The sequence below is a fragment of the Protopterus annectens genome, chromosome 10.part0 (genome assembly GCF_019279795.1).
Source record: "Protopterus annectens isolate FY-2018-M chromosome 10.part0, PAN1.0, whole genome shotgun sequence".
NCBI lineage: Eukaryota > Metazoa > Chordata > Ceratodontiformes > Protopteridae > Protopterus > Protopterus annectens.
This window is the reverse complement of record NC_056744.1, coordinates 477,980,583-478,002,699: the sequence shown is the minus strand read 5'-3', so window position 1 is coordinate 478,002,699 and position 22,117 is coordinate 477,980,583. Positions and strand designations below refer to the sequence as shown.

The 22,117-nt window shown below is 39.7% G+C and overlaps 1 protein-coding gene across 2 annotated transcripts in view; it reads right to left on the bottom strand.

The window, feature by feature from the left end:
• FAM183A (family with sequence similarity 183 member A) overlaps window positions 1-20,827 on the bottom strand; it is a 264,612-nt gene extending 243,785 nt beyond the window's left edge. For both annotated transcript variants that reach the window (XM_044085372.1, XM_044085373.1), the window contains exon 1: window positions 20,065-20,827. In XM_044085372.1, coding sequence (XP_043941307.1) covers window positions 20,065-20,200 — 136 coding nt within the window. In that variant the 5' untranslated portion in view covers window positions 20,201-20,827. The remainder of the gene's footprint in view (window positions 1-20,064) is intronic.
• Window positions 20,828-22,117: the final 1,290 nt, after the last annotated feature.

The following is a 22,117-nucleotide window of genomic DNA, read 5'->3' as shown; positions in this document are numbered from 1 at the left end:
TCTGTTTAGTTTATGAGTAAAGCCTGTAGAGATGACTGGAAGTCTCCAACAAGTGTAATGAGCTTTTTAAAATAATGTAATCCTGTCCTTCAATACCCAAGGCTTATACATTATCTAGTTGTATTCTCTGCATGGCAACAACAGAAAGGCTTTCGATGTTGGCAATTCTTTAACAGTATGCTTATTAAAGCTTACTTGCATCTTACGATCTCAGACAAGCTTATCTTATGGTCATTAAAGCATTGCTACTTAAACACAGAGCAACAGGCACTTTCTGAGTAATAAGCATAAATCAACAGTACAAAAATATGACAGAAGCCAGACCATTCTGCACAATCAATGACAGATGAAAAGCCACTGTAGTACTTGTGTCTACCTGGATGGGGGAACACTCTACACATGTTACACTGCATAACTACTCCTTGCCTTGCTTGGACACACCCAGAGTCACTACATGGAGGAGTGGGGTGCAACAAGTATGTCACAATTGACTGTGATTGCCCTGAGACATTTGTCCTACCTCTCAACCTCAGAGCAAGAAATCTGGACAAAGGCCCAAAAATAAGGACAATTTTTAAATATTGCTCTTATAAACTTAGAAAGATAATAGAATAGGTCTTGCATTAGTATGAATTTTCTGAAGGGTATGAAATCTGAAACTCAAATGTCTGTCATTGTTTTCTAACTTCAGTCTTTAATGATTTGTCACTAATTTGCCAAAAAAAACACAATTTTATTAAAAATGGACCAAAAATGTGATGCAAAAATATAAAATGGCCACACAATACAGCTGGGAACCTGTCAAAGAAGGGACACTTTAATATTAGTACTACTAACTTGAGCAGCTGACAAAATAAAATAATCTACATGCATTTCAAGTAATCTATAACTTTGATTATTACAGTTATTTCTTAATTGTAAACCCTCCATGTTTTCTTCCAACATTGCTATTTTGCGGAGGGATGATTAGGGGAAAGAGCAACATTTTGAGCCAAAATCAGGGACAGTTGAGAGGCTGGCTATGCCTAATTCTATACAGCAATTTATTTGCATGTACCTCTCAACATGTTAATGCAATAAATCTGGACAAGGCCAAATATATTGGGGAAACATATAAACAGTACTAAAAATTGCTCTTTTATAAACTGAGACAGTTGATAGAATAACAGGTCTTACTTTAGCATGCATTTTTCTGAAGGTTATGAAGTCTGAAACTCAGTGTATCATTATTTAGTGACTTAATTCCTAAATGATTTGCCAGAAAACTACAAATTTTATGAGGGACAAACCAAAAATAAGAAGCAAAAATGTATTCATTCTTTGAAAATCTGGACAGTTGGGAGGTATAGTTCAGATGAGCCTCTGAGTTTGCCACCCTTTCCCCTCACAAAATCATCGTTGAATGGAGCCTCTGCAGCCATTCCAATGATCCATTACTTGGCTATTTCACTCCATTTACCATAAACACTAATGTGCATACTGCTTTACTTCTATGATGATTTGGACTTCATTTGAAAGTTTTATTTTTCATTTTACAGCACAAACACTAAGACATCTGCTAAACAAAGCAATGCAGTCTCACAATGAAAACAGACTTAGCATTAAAACTTCTCTGCCCTTGAAACTCACATTCATTGAAACAGCATTCAAAGAAAATACATTTTGCCAGTGGCAGATAAAGATTAATTTTGGGCTGTTTTCAAATCATAGGCCCCTTGCATATGAAACATACATGTGCTCTTTGATACACCTTCCTGATTGTACTAAATTATGTTCCTTGTACAATACAGTACAGTTGTTAGAGGGCGTTTTAAATTTGTTTTGAACATTTTTCCAGTAAGCAATGAAACAAAACGCATGCACCCATAATGACAAAACTGCCCAGTTCAGAACATTTCCATCATAAAAGTCTACTCAGACTTCTACAGTCCACCATTATCAGTAAATATGCACAATTCTACAGTCCACCATTATCAGTAAATATGCACAATTCTACAGTCCATTATCAGTAAATATGCACAATTCTACAGTCCATTATCAGTAAATATGCACAATCTCTGAAGTAAAAGTCATCTAAATAATTCCACATTAAATAAATTTGTAACTAATGAAGAGGTTGCTGTTAGCAAACACCTTTATATTTCATGGTTTCATCGAAAAATAGTGTCTAAAATGGATGGCAAACTGATAACAGGCTCATAGTTAGTATCTTCACCAAGGAGGACATTCTCAGTACGGCAGCATCCACCCCTTGTGGGAGTAGAACCCACAGCCTTCTGCATCAACAGTGATTACACAACCTGTTGTGCTATTAACCATGCAAGCCGGCTCAGCATAAGCAGCACTAAACTCCTCTTCCCCTGCAGCTCTCAGCTCCTTGTACAATGTACTCAATACTCAACTGCATCTCAGCTTCGCAGCACAAGAAATCTGGAAAAAGCCAACATTTATTGGGGGGGGGGGTTCAAAAGCCCAAAAACTAGGGACACATTAAAAATTGCTTGTATAATCTTGGAAAGTTGCTAGAATAAAATGCTGTGTTACCACCATACATTTTACTGCCAAGGTCCCTGTGCAAAACAGTCAGAGCAACATACCACTATGCCAAATCAGCTGCTTTGTCAAAGAGAAATGCTGTGTTATCACCATACATTTTACTGACAAGGTCCCTGTGCAAAACAGTCAGAGCAACATACCACTACGCCAAATCAGCTGCTTTGTGAAAGAGAGGAAGACAAATTTAAATGGCTATCATTTAGTGAATTCAGTTCTCACCATAGCTGTCAACCTCTTGGTACAAAACACCTGGACAAACCCAGTAATGAGGTAATACATCCCTCAAACATATTCACTGAATTCAGTTCTTGCCATAGCTGTCAACTTTAGCACAAAAAACCTGGACTAAGCCAATAATGAGGGAATACAGTCCCAAAAATAGGGACAAATTTAAAATATTCATCTTATAAACTTAGAAAATTGCTAAAATAAAAGGTTGTGTTACTATGTATTTTCTGAAGAATATGAAGTCTGAAATTCAAATGCCTGTCAATTTTGCTTCTGATGGAACAAAAACAATTTTCAGCAGAGGCCCATGGAGAAATACTGCAGACACATGTCTTTGTAAAATGGCAGGACACCAGAGCAAATCCACAGAAACACAGGAAGGAGATGCAGACTCCACACAGAAGGCAACCCAGCCAAGAATCAAACCAGAAAACCTATAGCTGTGAGGCAACAATGCTACCACTGCACCATCAAGTATGTAAAGAATTAAACATCCAGAAACCTGAAGTCTGAAATTCAAATGCCTGTCACTTTTATTTAACATTTGTTAACCAGGACAGTCTGACTTGGAACAAAAAAACAATTTTCAGCAGAGGCCCAGGAAGAAATACACACACACACACATTCCTTGTCGCCAAACAGGACGAGCTAATTAACTGCTTCCACACACACTGCATGCTTACCTTGTCGCTGAACAGCCCCACCGACGACCTCGGTTGCCGCCGATATCCGAACAGCCCCTTTACCTGGATTCCTTGCGCGATTGGTCCATCCTTGCAGTCCAAATGCGATTGGTCGTGCCTGCGACTGCTGCAGTCTGGAGGGCCTCCATTTTGTGACGCCATCGCCGCACAGACTTCTGGGCATCTTGGGGCCGAGATGCCTTTCCCCCTATCTAGACTGCTGAGAAAGCAGTCTGAGAGTGTGTGCGCATGTCCGGGAATTGATTTTGTGTTCTGTTCTGTTTTTTCATTTGTTTTTTTAGGTGGGAGGGCTGCAGTCCTATGGCACGAGCCGCCCCTGTCTTAAGTTCATTTTCTGTAATGAGCAGTTTTAAAATTGTAATATCTATATTGTTGAAAGGTTTCAGAAGCTCCAAGTGAAAAGGTGAGTCAGGCTCCAACCCATTAGGACACTTCCACACATGATAGGCTCTTTGGCACCTGGTTGATCTGAATACACTCAGTGAAATATGAATTCTCCAGCTGCAAATGTTTGATCTTAAGCAGTTTCTTCACAAATTCCATTAATTGTGACTTCAGGGAACCATCATTCTGTTTGCCACCAGAAGAGACGGAAAAAATGGAAGAATGCATCCAGCTTTCAAAATCAATGGCTGCACCACTAGCAGATGGCACTAAGTCACCATTCACACTTAATTGATTGGTTGCTGTGTTGCCACAAACAGCAATCTGTGCATAAGTTTGAGGCATCTGTGAAAATAACTTCTGGCTGGAATTAAATTGTTCGACTTCACTTAACACTAGCAGGAAAATCTTCAGGTGGGGGAGTCACATATTTTGAAATTTGTTGTATAACAGCATAAGGTCTCCAGGTAGACTCATAGTAAAATAAACTGGTAAATGGAACAGGTTTGTTAGCAGAGTAGTAGTGAAGCAGTGTTACATTTTTTTTGTCAGTTGTTAGTTTATTAAAGTTTTTTTTTGGTTACTATTTTGGAGAATGTCCTTTCTGACAGTGTGAGTTTGGTTTCTGAGCTTCTTCTGTTCTAGACTCTACTAAAAACTCTACCAGTGCTGTTTTTTTTTTCACTTAGGATCCCCTATTCCTTTTTCTTTTCCTATACTCTGACATCAATTCTTGGTAAGGAAGGCAATCTCTATCCTGCAGTCTAAATGTATTCTTGGCCTCTTCCCATTCACAATGTTACTGCCTCCAGTTTTTTAAGAATGTCTTTGATGTGTGAAATTTTTAACAGCCTTTCAATTTTATTTTAGTTGACCTAGGTAAGTATTCTGCAGACTACAGGATTCTTAACTTTTGCAGAGTTAATTTTAATCCTTATGTCATTTTTAAATGCTGATATATGTCCTGTTTAGATTCACTTGAAGGGTCCTTTTCCAATTCCATCCATGTCTTATTTTGTTAGTTTTTATTAGTTATTTGAGAATGGGGCTAATTCTGGGGGGTAAATGCCCTTGAACTCATTCTTTTAGTGAGGTAAAATCTGTCATGTATGGATTTGAACACATTATAAAAATGGAGAGAGCAGAAATGGTGGGAAGTGGTATCATTACATTGATGGAAGGAATTCCAGACCAGTTGTTCCATCCCTGTAGAAAGTAAATCTGTGGATTAGTCAGGGAGTAATCTGATCATTACTATTCGAGGACTACTTTTTACAGCATTTGAAAGACCAAGAAGTCCAAATGGGACAGTGATCTCTAATTTTGCTTGGCAAGACATGCAGTTGTTGCATTTTGTATGAGATGGCGGTAAGAGTAACATCCAGTGGAGTGTATTTTTTTTTTAATTCAGTACTGGGTCTGGTACCTTTGGAGATATCTTTATCTTAGTATAATTAGTTTCTTAGAGGACATTTCCAGTTTTGGCCTAGATCACCTATTAAGATGAGTTTGTGTTGTCTGATGATGTCTAGAATTGCATTTATATCACGCTATCAAAAGATGAAAATAGCGAGAGGTAGCGGGACCCAATCCCTCTGAGCTACACGCTCTAGGGACCTAAACCTTGTCACCACAATAAACACAACATGCCGGAGGGATAGATTCCTGCCCCAGAGACTTCCCATACTCTGGAATAAACTACCTATCTATATCAAACAAAGCCCCTCGTTAGCACTCTTCAAGAAAAATTTTGATGATGGATGGGAAATAGGAAATTCACCCCGGGGATCACCTCTGTGGCTCTGCTCAACAGTGGCACAGGAAAATAATTTTCTTGGGTGGCAAAAGCCAGGGTACCTTTTTGGCTGGGCTTGTATAGGCCCCGGGGCCGATAGCCTAGTACCTAGTACCTACCTATGAACCTATTTAACATTGTTTCAAATGGGGGAAGTATGATGTTGGAGGATTGTAAACAACTGCCATGTATAGTTTAGTGTGCCTATAACTAACCCTACATTAAACTGTACATACACTACTATCTATCCACTTACCTTAACCCAAACCCTAACCCCAAGGTCCGTCACTATCGCACACTCATCTAACCCTAACTCACTTAACTCGCCCCTAACCCTAAATCACCTAACCCGCGCCCTAACCCTAACTCACCTAACCCGCACCCTAACCCTAACTCACCTAACCCGCGCCCTAACCCTAAAGACCACACAATCGCACACTTACCTGAACCCGACCAGTAACTTTCCACCACAGGGCTGAAAATAGCAAAGCCACAGAACCGGCCAACCAAATTCATTCCCTAGGAAAGAATTTGGTGTTCTGCAGCTTCGCTATTTTTAGCGTTTGCTCAAAACGGGTCAATATTAGAACATTCGAAGTTTTAAAACTTCGATGTTCTGATATAGACCCAAACACTACCCCCAAGCACTGTCCCTAGTCTGATATCTTCAAACATTATGAACTTATCAGAAGCATAGCTGGAAATAATGGGTGTGTCTTTCATCCAGAACTCACAGGTTGCTATAACTTTTGGATTTTAAGTTTTAGACTAGACCTCTATGTACATTTAATGTTATGCTATCAATATTCAAATAACCAATCTAACAACTGTTATATATTGGAGGGTAGGAAATGATGGATCCAGGGTTGAGATGAATATCCCCAGCAAGAAGAATCAGAAATAATGACATTATGACTATGATTTTTGTGATACTTTTACTGAGAGAAGGGGCCATGAGGGTTTAATTCTTTTAAGTTTAGTATGTAGATTCTTCTGTTCAAATGGATGTCTAGATATGTATGCCTGATCCTCCTGGTCAAGTTGACTGAGAATACTGAAGCACAGAAGAAATAATTATGCATATCCTTAGAGTACAAGAAGCAAATATTGTAGGCAGGAAACCAAGAGTTGAAATGAGAAGTAACAGGGTGGTAATCAGTGCCACTCTGATGTTGGAAATTAAGATTCATTGATATTGTAACAGGAAGCAGGGCTGCAAAAAGCAGTGCAACTGTGTTAAGGGGTGAGAATTACTGGAAGTCTAATAGCCAAGGCAATGTGATAATAAGGAGTAGAAAATAGTAACAAGAATGTAAAATGTAACTGGAAGGAGTTGAAAGCAGCAAGTAGAATATTATTACATTTATGATGATATTAAAAACTGCGGTGGTGGTGCTACGGTAGCGTTGTTGCCTCACAGTAAGATGTTATCCTGTTCGATTCTCAGCTAGAGCGTCTTCTGTGTGGAGACATGCGTGAATGGGCGTACCTTCGTTGAAGGCTGTGCATCAGGGTGGCAACTCAGCACGTAAAAATCTACTGCCAATCATTAGCGGACCGGAGTTCTGCTGTGGTGACCCCTAACTGGGAAAAAGCCGAAAGACACAACAACAACAACAACATTTATGATGATATTGTAAAAAATGGGGAATAGCAGGTAGTAGGAGTGTTGCAAAGTGTGAAGAAGAAAGGGGGCTGAGAAAGCGAAAAGAAAGAAGATGAAATGATATTCAGACATTAACAACAGATGCTGAGATGAGTTATGTATAACTGTGTTTAGTGTTGGAACTACATGATATTGAACAGGCTAGTGTGATGATCATTTGCCTCATCTCAAGGCATTTCATTCCTCCCTGTATGTCACTATATAATTTAGTATAATTTGATGGGCATGCAGGGGGGATCCCTCTACAGATAGGAGCTTTATTTCTGGAAAAAAAAAATAGTGTTTTAATGTGTGTGTGTTATTTGTGCTCTTTGCTTGTAGGAACAAGTGTGTTTAATTTGAACTGTCCACACTTTGGGATGATGCAGTCAATGTTTTGGTTTCGAATGGTGGTGGAAGAGTAGCCCAAAATATTCAGCTTGTATGTCAGACTACTGGGTTGTCATTGTTGCCAACAATTATATAATGAAAGGTGTTATCAGCATGTCCATTGCAAACTGCGCATTCCCCACAGCAAAAAGTTGGTTTAGAAATAATTTTCTCTGGTCTGCTAAAAGGAGAATTTAAAGTATTATAAAAAAAAAAACTCCCCCATACTACTACACACCATATAACTGTTTCAAGGAGCAGGAAATACACCTCCATTAAAACAAAAAAAAAATAGGTTACTGAATATTGGAAGCTCCACAAACATACAGGACTTTACACAGAAGATATTTTAATGGACTCCTCTGTATCTTGGCAAAAAAATTGGACACATAGGTCTGCACAGAAAACACCTTGCTGGACTCCTCAACACCTTAACAATAAATAGACATAAAGCCTATGTAGAGATGAGACCACAGCGGAGTACTCCTTACCTTTGGGGAAAAAATAGCAGAAACTTCAATGTACTGCTTTTCGCTAATCATATAGCTGCAAATCTCTTAGATGCCCCTGGCTAACAGATGATGGCATGATGGCAAAAGAACACTAAAGTCCATTTATACAATTACATTATTTAAAAAAAGTAAGAATTTGTTTCTTAAATAATGTCATTGTATAATACCAATAATCTGGTTGTACTATGAATCACTGATCTATACAATGTAGAGCATTAGAAATGCAACAAAAAATATGCCTGAAACACAGAAGGTTGACACTATTAAATGTGAGCATTTTTTTTGCAAGTGGGCAACCCCACCACAGCCATCCCTCAAACTTATATATACCAACTCCACAGTTACACCAAATTGAAGGGAGAAATCTCCAAAAAGAAGTGAACCGCTCTGGGAATGATTTCTTATGGAAAACAGTGATTGATGTGTTCTTTGGTGTCTTTTTCTTTGGACTACTGATGCTTCAGGAATTTCATTTTGACCGCCTGTAAAGGAGCCCAGTAATGCCTTGTGATCAAACCATGCCAACTGTAGGTTAATCCTGTATTACCAACACCCAGTCGTACATTATTGCTAAACTACATCATTGGCATATAACTGGTTTACAATCTAATATTTAATTAAAGATACAGAAGATACCATAATATTATTACATTAAAAGCCTTTAACTGGATAACTAGTAACATAACATTCATACATCACTCTGGACACTTATCTTCTTTGACAGCTCATTTTTACTCATCAATTTAATTTAAGTTTCTGAAGCAGAAACGTTGGGTGCCTTTGTGCTAGGCAAAATGTTGCCTCTGTATAAATGTACTCATGCACTGTGGCTTACAGTGCATGACTGGTTACACACTTGCTAGGTGCTTTGGTGATGTGCGTGTTGTTGCTAACAGAAAACAAAGGCAATGTGTCATTTGTATCTCCATATCTGTTGCATTTAAGGCTGCATGTATGAAAGATGGCAAAAACAATAACTCAAATGCTAATACTTTGGCCTTTAACTGCTGCACCAAAAACAAGCTTAGTGTTGATACTCATGTTCTATCCAGTTTCAAGGAAGCAGGATAAGCTTGTGATAACAGGTGGGGAACTAACTGCAGTCAGCAGGTAGCTTGGCCGTAGGGTACTAATTTCGTGTATGTTTATATGTGCATTTATTTCATCTTACTGCAGCAAACAAGCAAGCTGGCATGTCAGCTTGCCTGCAGTAACCAGGCAAGATGATATGGCAGCTCCCTTATCTACAGTTTGCCATTTCTGTAGAGGCAATACAAGAGCAAGTAATGTGTGACAGATATGAAAGACACTTACAGAACATATATTGTTTGCAACTACAGAAAAAGAGGAAGCACACCGAAGTATGAGCATCAGCTGATATCTCAGTCTGGGCCACCTTTAGTTGTTTAATTTAACACAGCTGGGAAGCAGTGATATCAACAAAAGTGTCCATTTTCTGATTAAACTATCAGGCTTAAGGTTAAAACAGAAAGGTATTCAACAGTCACAGATGCCTAATATTTCCTCCCTTCCCCCAAAGTAACAATATTTGCATATTCATGACATTCCTTTCCCTCAAAGTAACAACAAAACAACAGACAAAACAAAAGCTGCAGGTTCTTGGTAGTCTTTTTCACTATAAAACTGCTGCTGTTCTCAGTGTGATACCATTATTTTATGCTCGCTAAGCAGAACTTTTGCTGTTTAGCGAGTGTAAAAAAAATAAAAAAATTAAAATAAAAGTGTGTGTGTTTGCATGTGTTTATGTCTGTGCATGAGAGTGTATGAGTGTCTGTGGGCGAGAGAGAGTGATTGATCTAGCTATTATTTTATACTTGCTAAGCACAGCTTTTGCCGTTTAGCCAGTGTAAAAAAAGTGAAATAGAAAAATGTGTGTGTGTTGGCGTTTATGTTTCTGTCTGCATGTTTGAGTGAATGCGAGCATAAAAGCTGAATAGACTGTGTGTGTGTGTGTGTGTGTGTGTGTGTGTGTGTGTGTGTGTGTGTGTGTGTGAGAGAGAGAGAGAGAGGAGTAACAGAGGTCAATCAATCACTGGCAGCAGCAGTAGCAGCAGTTAAGAGGTTTGCATACCCTCTCAACCTCTTAGCTCAAGATATCTGGATAAGCCTAAAACGGGGGACAAAGGCTCATAATAGGAACATATTTTAAATGTTGATGTTACAAAATCACGAAGTTACTTGAATATTAGGATCTGTGTTAGCATGCATTTTCTGAAGCAGAGGTTTGTTTGTGTGTGTGTGTGTGTGTGTGTGTGTGTGTGTGTGAGAGAGACAGAGAGAATGTGAGTGAGATCAACCACTGACAGCAGCAGTAAAGACGTCTGCATACCTGTGGAGCTTTCAGCTGAAGAAATCTGTATAAAGCCTAAATGGGGAAGCAGAGGCTCAAAAATGGGAAGAGATTTTAATTATTGATCTTACAAAATTATGAACCTGCTTAAATAAAAGGATTTGTGTTAGCATTTTCTGAAGGAAATAAAAGTCTGAAATTCAAATGTAAGTTTTTATTTAGTAGCTTCACTCTCCAATGACTGTTAACAGACCAAATGTTTTAGGAGTAAGGGACAAAAAAATAAAGTAAACCTGGATATTTTTATAGTGTTATATTTTGGATGTAAAATGCTTCCTCCAACACCATTAACAAATACTACAGCAAGTTTGAAACATTGAGCAGAGGAACTATTTTACATTAAAAATATATATAAAAATAATATAGTAATAAAAAAATAAGTAAAGATAGCAAATTTACAGACAGCCCATTCTCTAAGCACAATAATGCCTTCCAAGGTGTGAGTTATTGTGGAAATAACACCCTTCCAGGGGTACTGAGACTCTTCTCCTACATCGATCCTCAGAACACCCCTGGACGGGCATTATTTCCACAATAACACACACCCTGTTGGGCATTATTGCTTACGTGTCATAAACAGTAAAATAATATGCATCTAAAAGGGACTTTACTTACTAATGAAAATAATTTTAAAAAAAAATCTAAGCAAAATGAGAATCAGGATGTAACAAAAAATACATACATCAAAAATGCAAGCTACCTACTTCAGTAACAGAAACACTATTAAAAAGAAGTTTGATCCACAACCCACAAACTTTGTCTAATACAGCCATGCTGAATGAATTGAAATATTATTGTGTAACCTTCTGTTTGCTAATCATGTCATAGATTTGCATTTTACTGCTGTTGCAATTTAGCTCCAGTGCAAACTAGCATCAGGCATTTTCAAATGCTTGTTAGGGGTTTGTGGTGATAACCTAGGACTGTTAAGTGATAATGGAGAACACTGAACTTTGGAAGTATGTTTGCTAAGTGGTCAAAATGTGTAGTCGGTAGTGTAGTTTGACAGCTGTGTACTACCACCGAAACATTTTCAACATTATTTCAGACAGTTAAAATATCATCAGCCTATTACTTAAGTGCCCAATTTAGCAGAACAACAAGGATATTTGCCTCATACTTTTGCTAACTTCCTCATTTGCTTTTCTGGTAAACCATTGAAAATTGCAGTCTGCCAATAATGTCATACATTATGGAGTTTTATACCTATCTATGATATTTTTTTCAGAATGTTCATGTTGGTGCAAAACTGTTAGCCTATTATTTATTTTATTTTATTTTTTTACATTTGTTAACTGGGTTAGTCCGACTGGGCCCAGAGAGCCCTTTTTCAGCTGACACCCAAGGAGAAAAGCTCCAGGAAAGTAATTAGTAACAATAAGAAAACAAAAGCCTAACTAACAATTCAAGCTGTAAAACAGTACAAAGCAGAGTAAAAGAAATATATAACAGGAGTATTTACAAAGCAAAAGTACAGTATTTTGAGAATGCAGTAGCAATATGTCTGAGAAATGTAGTTAGCATCAAGTTATATAGAAGGAAATATAGCAATGCCTTAAAATAAAAAAATATTTTCTAATATGTAATATACAGTTCAGAGTAACATCATGACATAGTACCATCAGAGATGCATATTAACTTTTTAACATATCTGATTTTTGCCCTCTCCCTCCCAGTCATACTTACCATTCAGAAAATGCATGTTGACACAAAACCTGTTGCCAATGTTTAACTATATCATGGCCTTGCCCCTTCCCAGGTAAGTTGTTTAATTTTTTGGAACACTGCTGAGGATTAGAGTCAATGCACAGTGATGTAAAACCTGTTGCTTTGTTAACTTTTTTAAGCTAATTAAAAAATAAAAATAAAACAAGCTTCACTCATATCAAAGACCGGCATTTGTGTTGACATAAGAGAACTCATCACTGCGTTCATGATCGCAACTTACACTTGCTGTAGCATTCTTCATTATCGCTGGACTGCTGCAGATCAATTTAAAAAGTTTAACTTTTAGAACTATTGCAGTGGGTAGCAGATGGGGACCTAGACAGACACAAACTCCATGTGGTTAAAAAGCAAATGGAAACCAACTCCTTTGTGCTATTGCTTAATGCAACAGTTCAGATTGTAGTGATAATGAAGAACAATGGACCATACTTCAAGAATGAAGATGCCAGTATTGCCTATGTCACTACCAACACCAATACAACACTTGTGAAGCTTTTTTAAATCCACTTAAAAAGTTAATAGAACATCAACAGGCATTGTTGTAGAATAGTACCTCCCCAGTTGGTCTGCACAGAAGTGGGCATGCCTTCTGTGACAGACATGCCAAATGGCTGATAAGTCGTATGCAAATGATGCATGATTGACTGCCATGCACATTTGACAGTGACATTTGGCTGTGGTACAGAGCAGATAGGAAATGTACCCTTTTCCTCAATGTAGTGTGATAATTTGCAGGGGGTTTGCCCCCCCTGCCAAAACGAAAAAAAAAAATACTTGCAGTTACAGTGCTGTTTCTTTAGCATTCTTACTGGAACATGTCAGGGGGTGTTGGGTGGTGGACTGAATTTAGGTGGAATTTGCTACTGTGGACCTGGGGGGGGGGTACTATTCTACAACATCATCCATCAACATTTATTTTGCAAACATTAAGATTTATGAAACTCAATGTCTGTCATTTAGTATTGCTACCTATCTGGCATTTTTCTGGACTACTCAGAAATCTGAATGTTAGTCCAATAGTCTGGAAAGCACTTTAAACTCTGGTAGTCTATTTATCTGCACGAACAGAATGCCAGAGTTTGTAAGAAACGCAGCCTCAGAATAACTTTTTAATTGAAAAGCATCACTAACAGATAATTCCATAATTTGTAAATATAAATGTTGAAATACAAACTTGCCTTCTTAAATGAAATAATATGCTGTGAAATGTTAAACTTAAAACAATGTAGCAACATTGCCATCTGCTGTAAAGAAAGCTAAGTCAAGGATTTCTTGCCTGTCCTTTGAAATTAAAATTACTTCATGCTGTCCTTTGAAGTTAAAGATTCGGAGTCAGTCTGTCTGGGCTAGCACATTTTTTCTATTGTTTTAACCAAGAATTAGACTGCTAGATTTAAACATGCAAATGTGTTTTTATTGCCCTGGTTTCTGCCTAAGTGTAAAATAATGTAGATGCAGTTTCTGTTGGCCTGGGAATACCAGGAAAGTGAAAGAATGATGTAATGTTTTATCAGAACTGCAATAGCAATTTAAGCAGAGAGAATCAGAAGGCATTAAGCATTTTTCTCTTGATCATCCAACTCACAGCACTGCTTCTTGCTCACATGTAAGTTATCTTAGACTTGCATTTTCTTTTAGAGATAGCTAGAATCTACAAAGATTATACTAAGTGTTTTTTTCCGTTATGTCAGAACTGTACTACTGAATTATTTTAAGCATTTCTGTATGATCTCTGAACTCTTGACTAGCACTGACTGTGTGGTAGAAAGTATTGTCTTGCGGTTTTAATTATTTATTATTAAATATTTTAAACCCTTTTAACTGTGGCTGGTTTTGTGTAGAGATAATTTCAGCTCTTTACAGTACTTGCATGCCTTTGGTAAAACTGTACAAAGCCACTCTAATAGCTTTAGCCATGGGCTATACTACCAATTGGATAATAATATTGCACAGTAATAATTGGACACCCTTTTAAGGGCCTTTGAGTAGCTGATAAATATTAGCTGGGTGGTGGCAGGATTACTACCATATAGTCTGGGTAAAAGGGGCACAGCTGGAGAACCTGTGCCAGCCTTCCCCAGAAGTGTCTGTGTGGTTGTATAAGCTTATTTCAAAGTGTGTGTGTCAGCTACTTGGGCAGAGACACAAAGCACTGGTTGGACAGAGAGGGTGCTGGAGATTTTAGCTTGCCCAGCTGGCTGAGATATGGACCCTATAGCTGTGTCAGTGGGGAGTCTTGTTGGGGACCTGGAGAGCAAGGAAGTGACCAGCCCCGGACTGATGGTGACCTCTGTGTGCTCTTAAGGGAAATTGAACTTTACTGTGTGTATTTGTTATCCTTTTCCTCTCATATGAGACACCCTCTCTGGTTTTAGTGGTGAGGACAGAGGCTCCTTGATTGCTGGGCCAGGGCACGGGCATCACAGATGCATTGAAAAGTGGCACTAGAATTCCTAAAATGGGGGGGACAAAATAAATTGTTACATTTTGCAATGACATACATTTGACATCATAAAATGGTTTAGGAAAGTAGGCAGGAATTGGGTGGAGAGAGGCAGGGTTGTGGGTAGTGAAGGGGTGTGGTTTTGTTTCAATTTTCAGCACATAGAAAGGTGGCAATCCTACTGTCCTTACACACTTACTTTAAGCCTCAGTTACTGAGCAGAAGAAAAAAATTTCCGGAGGGATGAGGCAAAATCACGGACGATAAAAGTTAATAGAACAACAGTGTTTCTACTCTCTGACACTGACTAACTGCAATTTCCAGTGATTTACAAGAAAATCAGACATTCTTAATAATGTACATAGCTATCAATCTTCCATCTCCAAAATGAGGAACACCACCTCTCATAATGTGGAGCAAATAGGCAAAATGACAGTCATGAGGAGAAGGTAAACATTTGCACCACACCACACTCATCACATAGTCTCACTAAATCTACACCACCAAAATCCACACATAGTAACACAAAAACATTCACGGAGGCTCTCAATAATAATCTGTCTAAGCAGCAGAGACCTCCAAAGCAGAAATGCAAGCAACCTCCATCCCCTAACACAACCCAAATGACACATAGCCCACAGACTCAGTGTGCCACTGAACCACAACCAATAAGGCAAAACAACGTACCCAACACACTAGTCATAGGTGACTCTATAGTCAGGCACACTGATGTCCCACTCACCAGGCTAAACAAGGAGAAGGTTACTGTCAGCTGCCTGTCGGGTGCCAGGATCCGCCACATAACCCACGCACTCGGGTCACTCCACAACAAGTACAAATATGACTCTGTCATTGTCCATGTTGGTGTGAATGACCTGAGACTTACCACCCTGGACTACATGAAAAGAGACATGGAAGAGCTCTCTGATCTTGTAGCCCAGGCAAGTATGACCCTAGTCCTGAGTAGCATTCTGCCATCGCCCAGAATGATACCGTAGTACAAGGACGAAATGATTGATTTCAACAACTGGCTAAGCTTCTGGTGTCATTCTAAGGGGATCCAGTATCTGTCTGCTTGGGATGACATGGTCGACAGACCACGATGCTTTACCATAGGTGGCCTGCACCTGTCACCCCTGGGAGTCCGGATACTGGCTAAGGCCCTTGCTGCCTCTATAGTGCCTTTTTTAAGCAAGGTTCAAATGACAAGTTCACCACCATAACAGGAACAGGCAAGCAAAAACTGAGGGTAATGCTACTCAATGATAGAAGTCTAACTCTCAAAATGCACTCACTCGAGGCACTCCTTAAAATGGAGAACATCGATATCTGTGCATTGACTGAGACCTGGTTCAAGGCTCCAGACAGCAACCCTGAACTATCAGGCTATAAACTCATACCACACTTTTCGGCCATGTAACCTGGACCGAAACACCAAAGGCGGAGGTGTGTCCATATTCATTAAGGATATCCACACCTCCAGGCTAGTTGCTCAGCATAATGCATCCGAGGTTATCCAAGTGCAACTAACTCTGGGCAAAACTGCAATCCAAATTTTAGCTTACTACAGATCCCCCACCGTGCCCCAGGATTCCCACTCCTCTTTTCTTGATGTGCTGGAAAATATTAGGGTTCAAACACTCTAATAATGGGCAACTATCCCACCATTAACTGGGAAAACTACTCATGTACCAACTTCCTTAGCTCAACGCTTTCTGAAATTCATAAACTCCAATGCCCTGGATCAACTTATTCACACCCCTACCAGGGGCAACAATATCCTAGACCTAGTCATTACCAACATGAGTGACCGGTGTTCCACACCTGAAGTCAACTCCTCGTTGGTCCAATCCGACCATAAGCTAATCACTCTTGATATCCACATCCCACCCCCCATTAAGGAAGCCACGGTAAAAAATTTCTCCAAAGTCAACTTCATGCTTCTTAAGACAGAAGTGGTGAACTTCATGACACCCATGCAGATGGACAATACAGTTACAACTGCTGAATCCTACACAAATGCACTCTATAAGCACTTACACGAGTGCATGGATCGTGCTATCCCAAACATAACCAAGACGCTATCCTCTAAAAAAAGGAAGCCAATCTGGTGGTCCCCTGCCATAAACAAACTGTACAAAAGAAGGAAGAAACTGTTGCAAAAGAGAGTAAAATCCCATGAGTGGAGGAGCTCCCTGGTCAGCCCCAGTAAGAAGCTGAGATCCCTTATAAGATCCTCCAAAGCTAGCTATGAAAACAAACTTGCCACTAATTCTAAGGACAACCACAAAGCATTCTATAGCTATGTCAAGAATCTCGATGACAACACCCAGATCTGCTCTGTGTTACAGCACAACGGCACGAAAATTACAGAACCAACTGATATTGCCAATATCCTGGCAGATAGGTTCAGTGCTAACTTTACCCCCCTCACCCGCTAAAGGGCCCATATCTATACAGGAAGAATGCAGAGTCCCTGTAATCACAACTACACAGGTAAAAGCTGCACTCTCTAAAGCCAAAAACACAGCATCCATGGGACTGGACAACATCCCAGGCTGCATTTTACAAGAACTTCAGAACGAACTGGCTACCCACTTAAGCACCATGTTCAATAATAGCCTTGCATCAGGCTTTGTGCCCACTGAATGGTGTACAGGAACAGTTATCCCACTCCAGAAAGGGGGAGCCACCACTGATCCCGGGAACTATCGACCTATTAGCCTGATGAGCCTGGTCTGCAAGGCCATGGAACGTATCATCATGGAACTCATAAACAAAGACATTGGTAACCTCCAAACTCTGGATCCCACCCAGTTCGGGTTTCTGAAAGCAGATCATGCCTCCTGAACCTGATTGACTTCTTTGAGGCAGTCACCAAAGCTGTAGATGAGGGTAAGGTGGGTCGCACAGCCTATATTGACCTCGCCAAGGCTTTCAACACCATCCCCCATTCTGGAATTATAGCTAAACTCACTAAACTGGGTATAAATACCTACGTCACAAGATGGGTTGCCAACTGGCTCACTGACAGAACCCAACACTGTAAAAGTTGCAGACTCCAAATCTGACCTCAAAGCAGCGACAAGTGGAGTACCACAGGGATCCGTCCTGGAACCTCTCCTGTTTGGTATCTACTTCTCTGAAGTACAGGCTAACACAGAAGGCCTCTGGCTAACGAAGTTCGCAGATGACTGCAAACTAGGAGCCATAGTCAAGTCCCCAAATGATGTGGACATCCTACAGAAGGGCCTCGCTGAGACAGATGCCTGGTGTCAGAGCCATGGCCTCAAGCTCAATGCCAAAAAGTGCAGTGTCATCCCCTTTGGTAAAAACTCTGTACCCATGAACTACCACATAGGCAGCAATCTACTTAACACCAAATGTGTGATAAGAGACCTTGGGACCCAGGTGGACAGTAGCCTCTCCTTTGATAGTCACATTGCCACAGTAGTCAGGAAATCCTTATACGTGGCACACCTCATCATAAAAGGGTTCTCATCCAGGAAAAGAGAGGTCATTGTTCCTCCCTACTCGACACTCATTAGACCCATTATAGAGTACAACGCCCCTTTTGGAATGTACCTCACAAGACATCTGCAGCAGCTGGAAAGGCCACAGAAGTACCTCACAAAGAGGATTACTGGCCTCAAACAAATGCCCTACACTGACCGTCTCAAAAAACTCCAGCTTTACTCCGTAGCATATCGTCTACTCCGAGGTACTCTGTCCTATGTCAAACCTAGAGCTGTTGGACATGTTACACCTAAAGAAATCCCAATCCCTCCGAGCTACACGCTCTAGGGACCTAAACCTTGTCACCACAATAAACAGGACATGCTGGAGGGACAGATTCCTGTCCCAGAGACTTCCCATACTCTGGAACAGGCTACCCATCTATGTCAAGCAAAGTTCTTCATTAGCACTCTTCAATAAAAATCTTGATGAGCGGATGGGAAATAGGAAATACACCCCGGGGATCACTTCTGTGTCTCTGCTCGACAGTGGCCCAGGAATATAACTTTCTTGGGTGGCGTAAGCCAGGGAACCTTGTTGGCTAGGCATACGTAGGCCCTTGGACAGATAGCCTAGTACCTACCTATGAACTTTAACAAGGAAGCGCATAGGTATTTTAATGAAATAACATGATTCAGTTATATTTACCATTGATATCAGTTAAAATATTGCTAAAACTGAATGTGTGGCAGATCCCTTCAATGTGGAACTTCGAGGAACATGAACTTTTTAAGACCCCAAATGAAGAATGTTCCTCGAAATGAGGTACACTTGACAGGTATGAGCAAAGCCACAGAAATATTTTATGCTAGTGATTCAAGTAAATGATGGCTTATCATCAGTACTGACCTTTTTAAACTTATTTGCCGAGGTTTTATCTGACATAACCTTATCACTGACGGTATTTTATAAAAGGTTTAGTATGTTACAGCAAAAGGGAGCAGGTGTCAAATTACGTTAATGTTAACATTTTTAGCAGTAAGCAAACACACTAATGGGGTCCACTGCTCCCCATTATCACTTAGATCTTCACAGAATGTCAGACTTTTGCTTAAAAGTTTTTTGCACTGCTCTGTACCTCTCAGCTGTCCCCGATTTTGACCCAAATTTTAGCTCTGTCCCTCTTAATCCCTTCTAAAAAACTAGTGACTTTTGGAGGAAAGGTGGTGAATTACACTTAATGAATAATGGCAATAATTAAGAGTTATAGATTTCTTTTACTTCAAAAAATGCATATATTAATTCATATGCTCTGATTCTTTCAATGTCACAAGTTAATAGAATTGATATTTAAAAAGCTTCCCTGATTTTTTCTGGATTTGTCCCTGATTCTGTTGAAATTTGCCCTGATTGGTTGAGAGCTAGATACAATCTGTGTTTTCTGGCAAATTATTAAGGAATTAATTTATTAAATGACAAACAGTTGAAGTTTAGACTCCATTGACTTCAGAAAATGCAAACCCGGTTATTCTAGCAATTTTCTAAGTTTACAAGAGCAATATTTAAAATCTGTCACAGATTTTGGTCCTTTGTCCCCCAATTATTACTGCTCTGTTCTAATTTATTGTACTTAGGGATTGAAGGGTATGACAAGTGTGATTAGCGTTACCAGTTGGTTGCTCTGAAATGTATATTACAATAAACTCAAACTTCTGGGATCCCTTTTTGCGATAAATAAACCTTACTCTGCTTATATTAGCGCAGCTCTAGCCACGTTTCCCAACACACACACACACACTTAGACCATCATCACATTCCACATTTTTTATTAGAGAAGATATCTGAGACCTACTCTTGCGGAAAGGGTTTACGCTGAACGTGGTGCAAAGCTTCTGGCATCGTAGCTCCTTTGAAATTGTCTCACAAAGAATTGCATTTTGATGCACGAAGTCCAGCGGCTCCTTAACCCGATCACTCTTCCCTGCCATTTGCACTCTTTTCAAGAGTTTTTTATTCCAGGTAGTGTAATAGTTTGCTCACTTGCTAGATTGTTCCGGAAGTTGTCTTGGCCTCTAGTACTACTTCGAACAATCCTAGAGGTACGGCTAAGCCTTAGTTACTACAGAGCAAAGACTAGTCCGCGTGTTCCGGTGTTTGTTTATACGGTTGCTAAGTAACGCACTACAGCTCCTTCCTTCCAAAGATGTTCACTGGGTTAAGAATCACTGCACCTTACATTTTCCTAGCAATAAACGAACTAAAACATGACATCAACGCATTACGGGTTATCTTTCAAAGATGGGCTAAAGTGCATGATTTCTTATGTGTCCTGATTTAAGTTTTCATTCATTTGTTCAGTGTTCTTACATCTGCGAGCTATAAGAAACCATGGCCATTTGCTAACCAGGTAAGTGGACCGTGGTTATTTGCCATGCAGGACGAGGCAATTGCAGAAGAAGCATAACCACGACTTACGCCAATAAAAACAAGTATATAACTTCTGAAGTAAAATAATAACCCTCATTGTATCGTGCGGTAGTAGACACTTCAGCCTTTATTAACTTGATGATAGCCAGGAACTCTAGACAGGAATAAAGCATTTGCGTGATGGCCGAATTTTTAAGGGAGAAGGATAGTTGTGCACATGCGCACTGCTGTCATAACAAATGTGCCATATAACATTACAAATCATGATCGCAAGGACTATTTCAGTCTAGTACGCTCCATTGTCGCCCATGGTTTGTTATTGCAGCTGATTAACTTACCACCAAAACCAGAATCCTCGACCACAAGTCTTGCTTAGAGGACCGGTGGCGCATATTTCAATTAATTTTTATGAATTCTGTCAACTATGCTGTGAAGTTAGGTAAAGGCTGCCAGCCTAGCCAGATAGAATTTTGGGTACTTTAGTATTATCGCAACCAGATTTTTCAGGCCACACTACAGGTTGCTTCCCGATCATTAAATCGATTCATTAATGTTGGTAAAATGTCATATAGTCTATTTTCCTTACTAGGACAATTTCATTTCTGCAGTGTTATCTATAAAATGTTACAGTGTGTTATTCAAAGTTTAGGCACTTTACTGACAGCATGTCTATAAACTCAAATGCTATGGAACAACTTGTTACCACTCCCACAAGAGGGGAAAACATACTGGACCTGATCATCACCAACATGGGGACTCTATGCTCCAGACCAGAAGTGTATCCCTCACTGGTAAGATCAGACCATGAACCAATCTCACTGGATATTCACATCCCGACCCCACCCCCTGCCCAGAAAACCACAGTGAAAAACTTCTCTAAAGCAAATTTCACACTCCTCAAAACCGAGGTGGAATCCTTCAAAGCCCCGGCCTGTGGAAAATACGGCCCAGACCAGAATCCTTTATAAACGCATTCTATGAACACCTTCAGGAATGCATGGATCATGCGATCCCAAATAAAACCAAGACCCAATCCTCCAAAGGTAGACGTCCTGTTTGGTGGACCCCAGCCATAAACAAACTATACAATAGAAGGAGGAAGCTACTAAATGATAGAGCAAAATCCCAAAAAGGGAAGGCATCACTGATCAGTATTAGCAAAAAACTATGGGCACTCATAAAATTGTCTAAGGCCAGCTTTGAGAGAAAAATTGCACAGGACATTAAGGATAATCACAAGGCTTTCTTTAGTTATGTTAGGAACCTGGGTGGTAATTCCCAGATATGCTCAGAATTAGTCCAAAATGACAAAAAAATACACTGAACCCACAGACATTGCCAACATCCTAGCTGACAGGTTACGTTGCAGCCACAGGAAGGGGTTTCAAATGGACTGCATCTGTTGTTGGGAAATGTGCTCCTTTAAGGAGGAGTGACAAGCAGCAGGCATGTGAATACAGTGGGAAAAATGGCAGTGC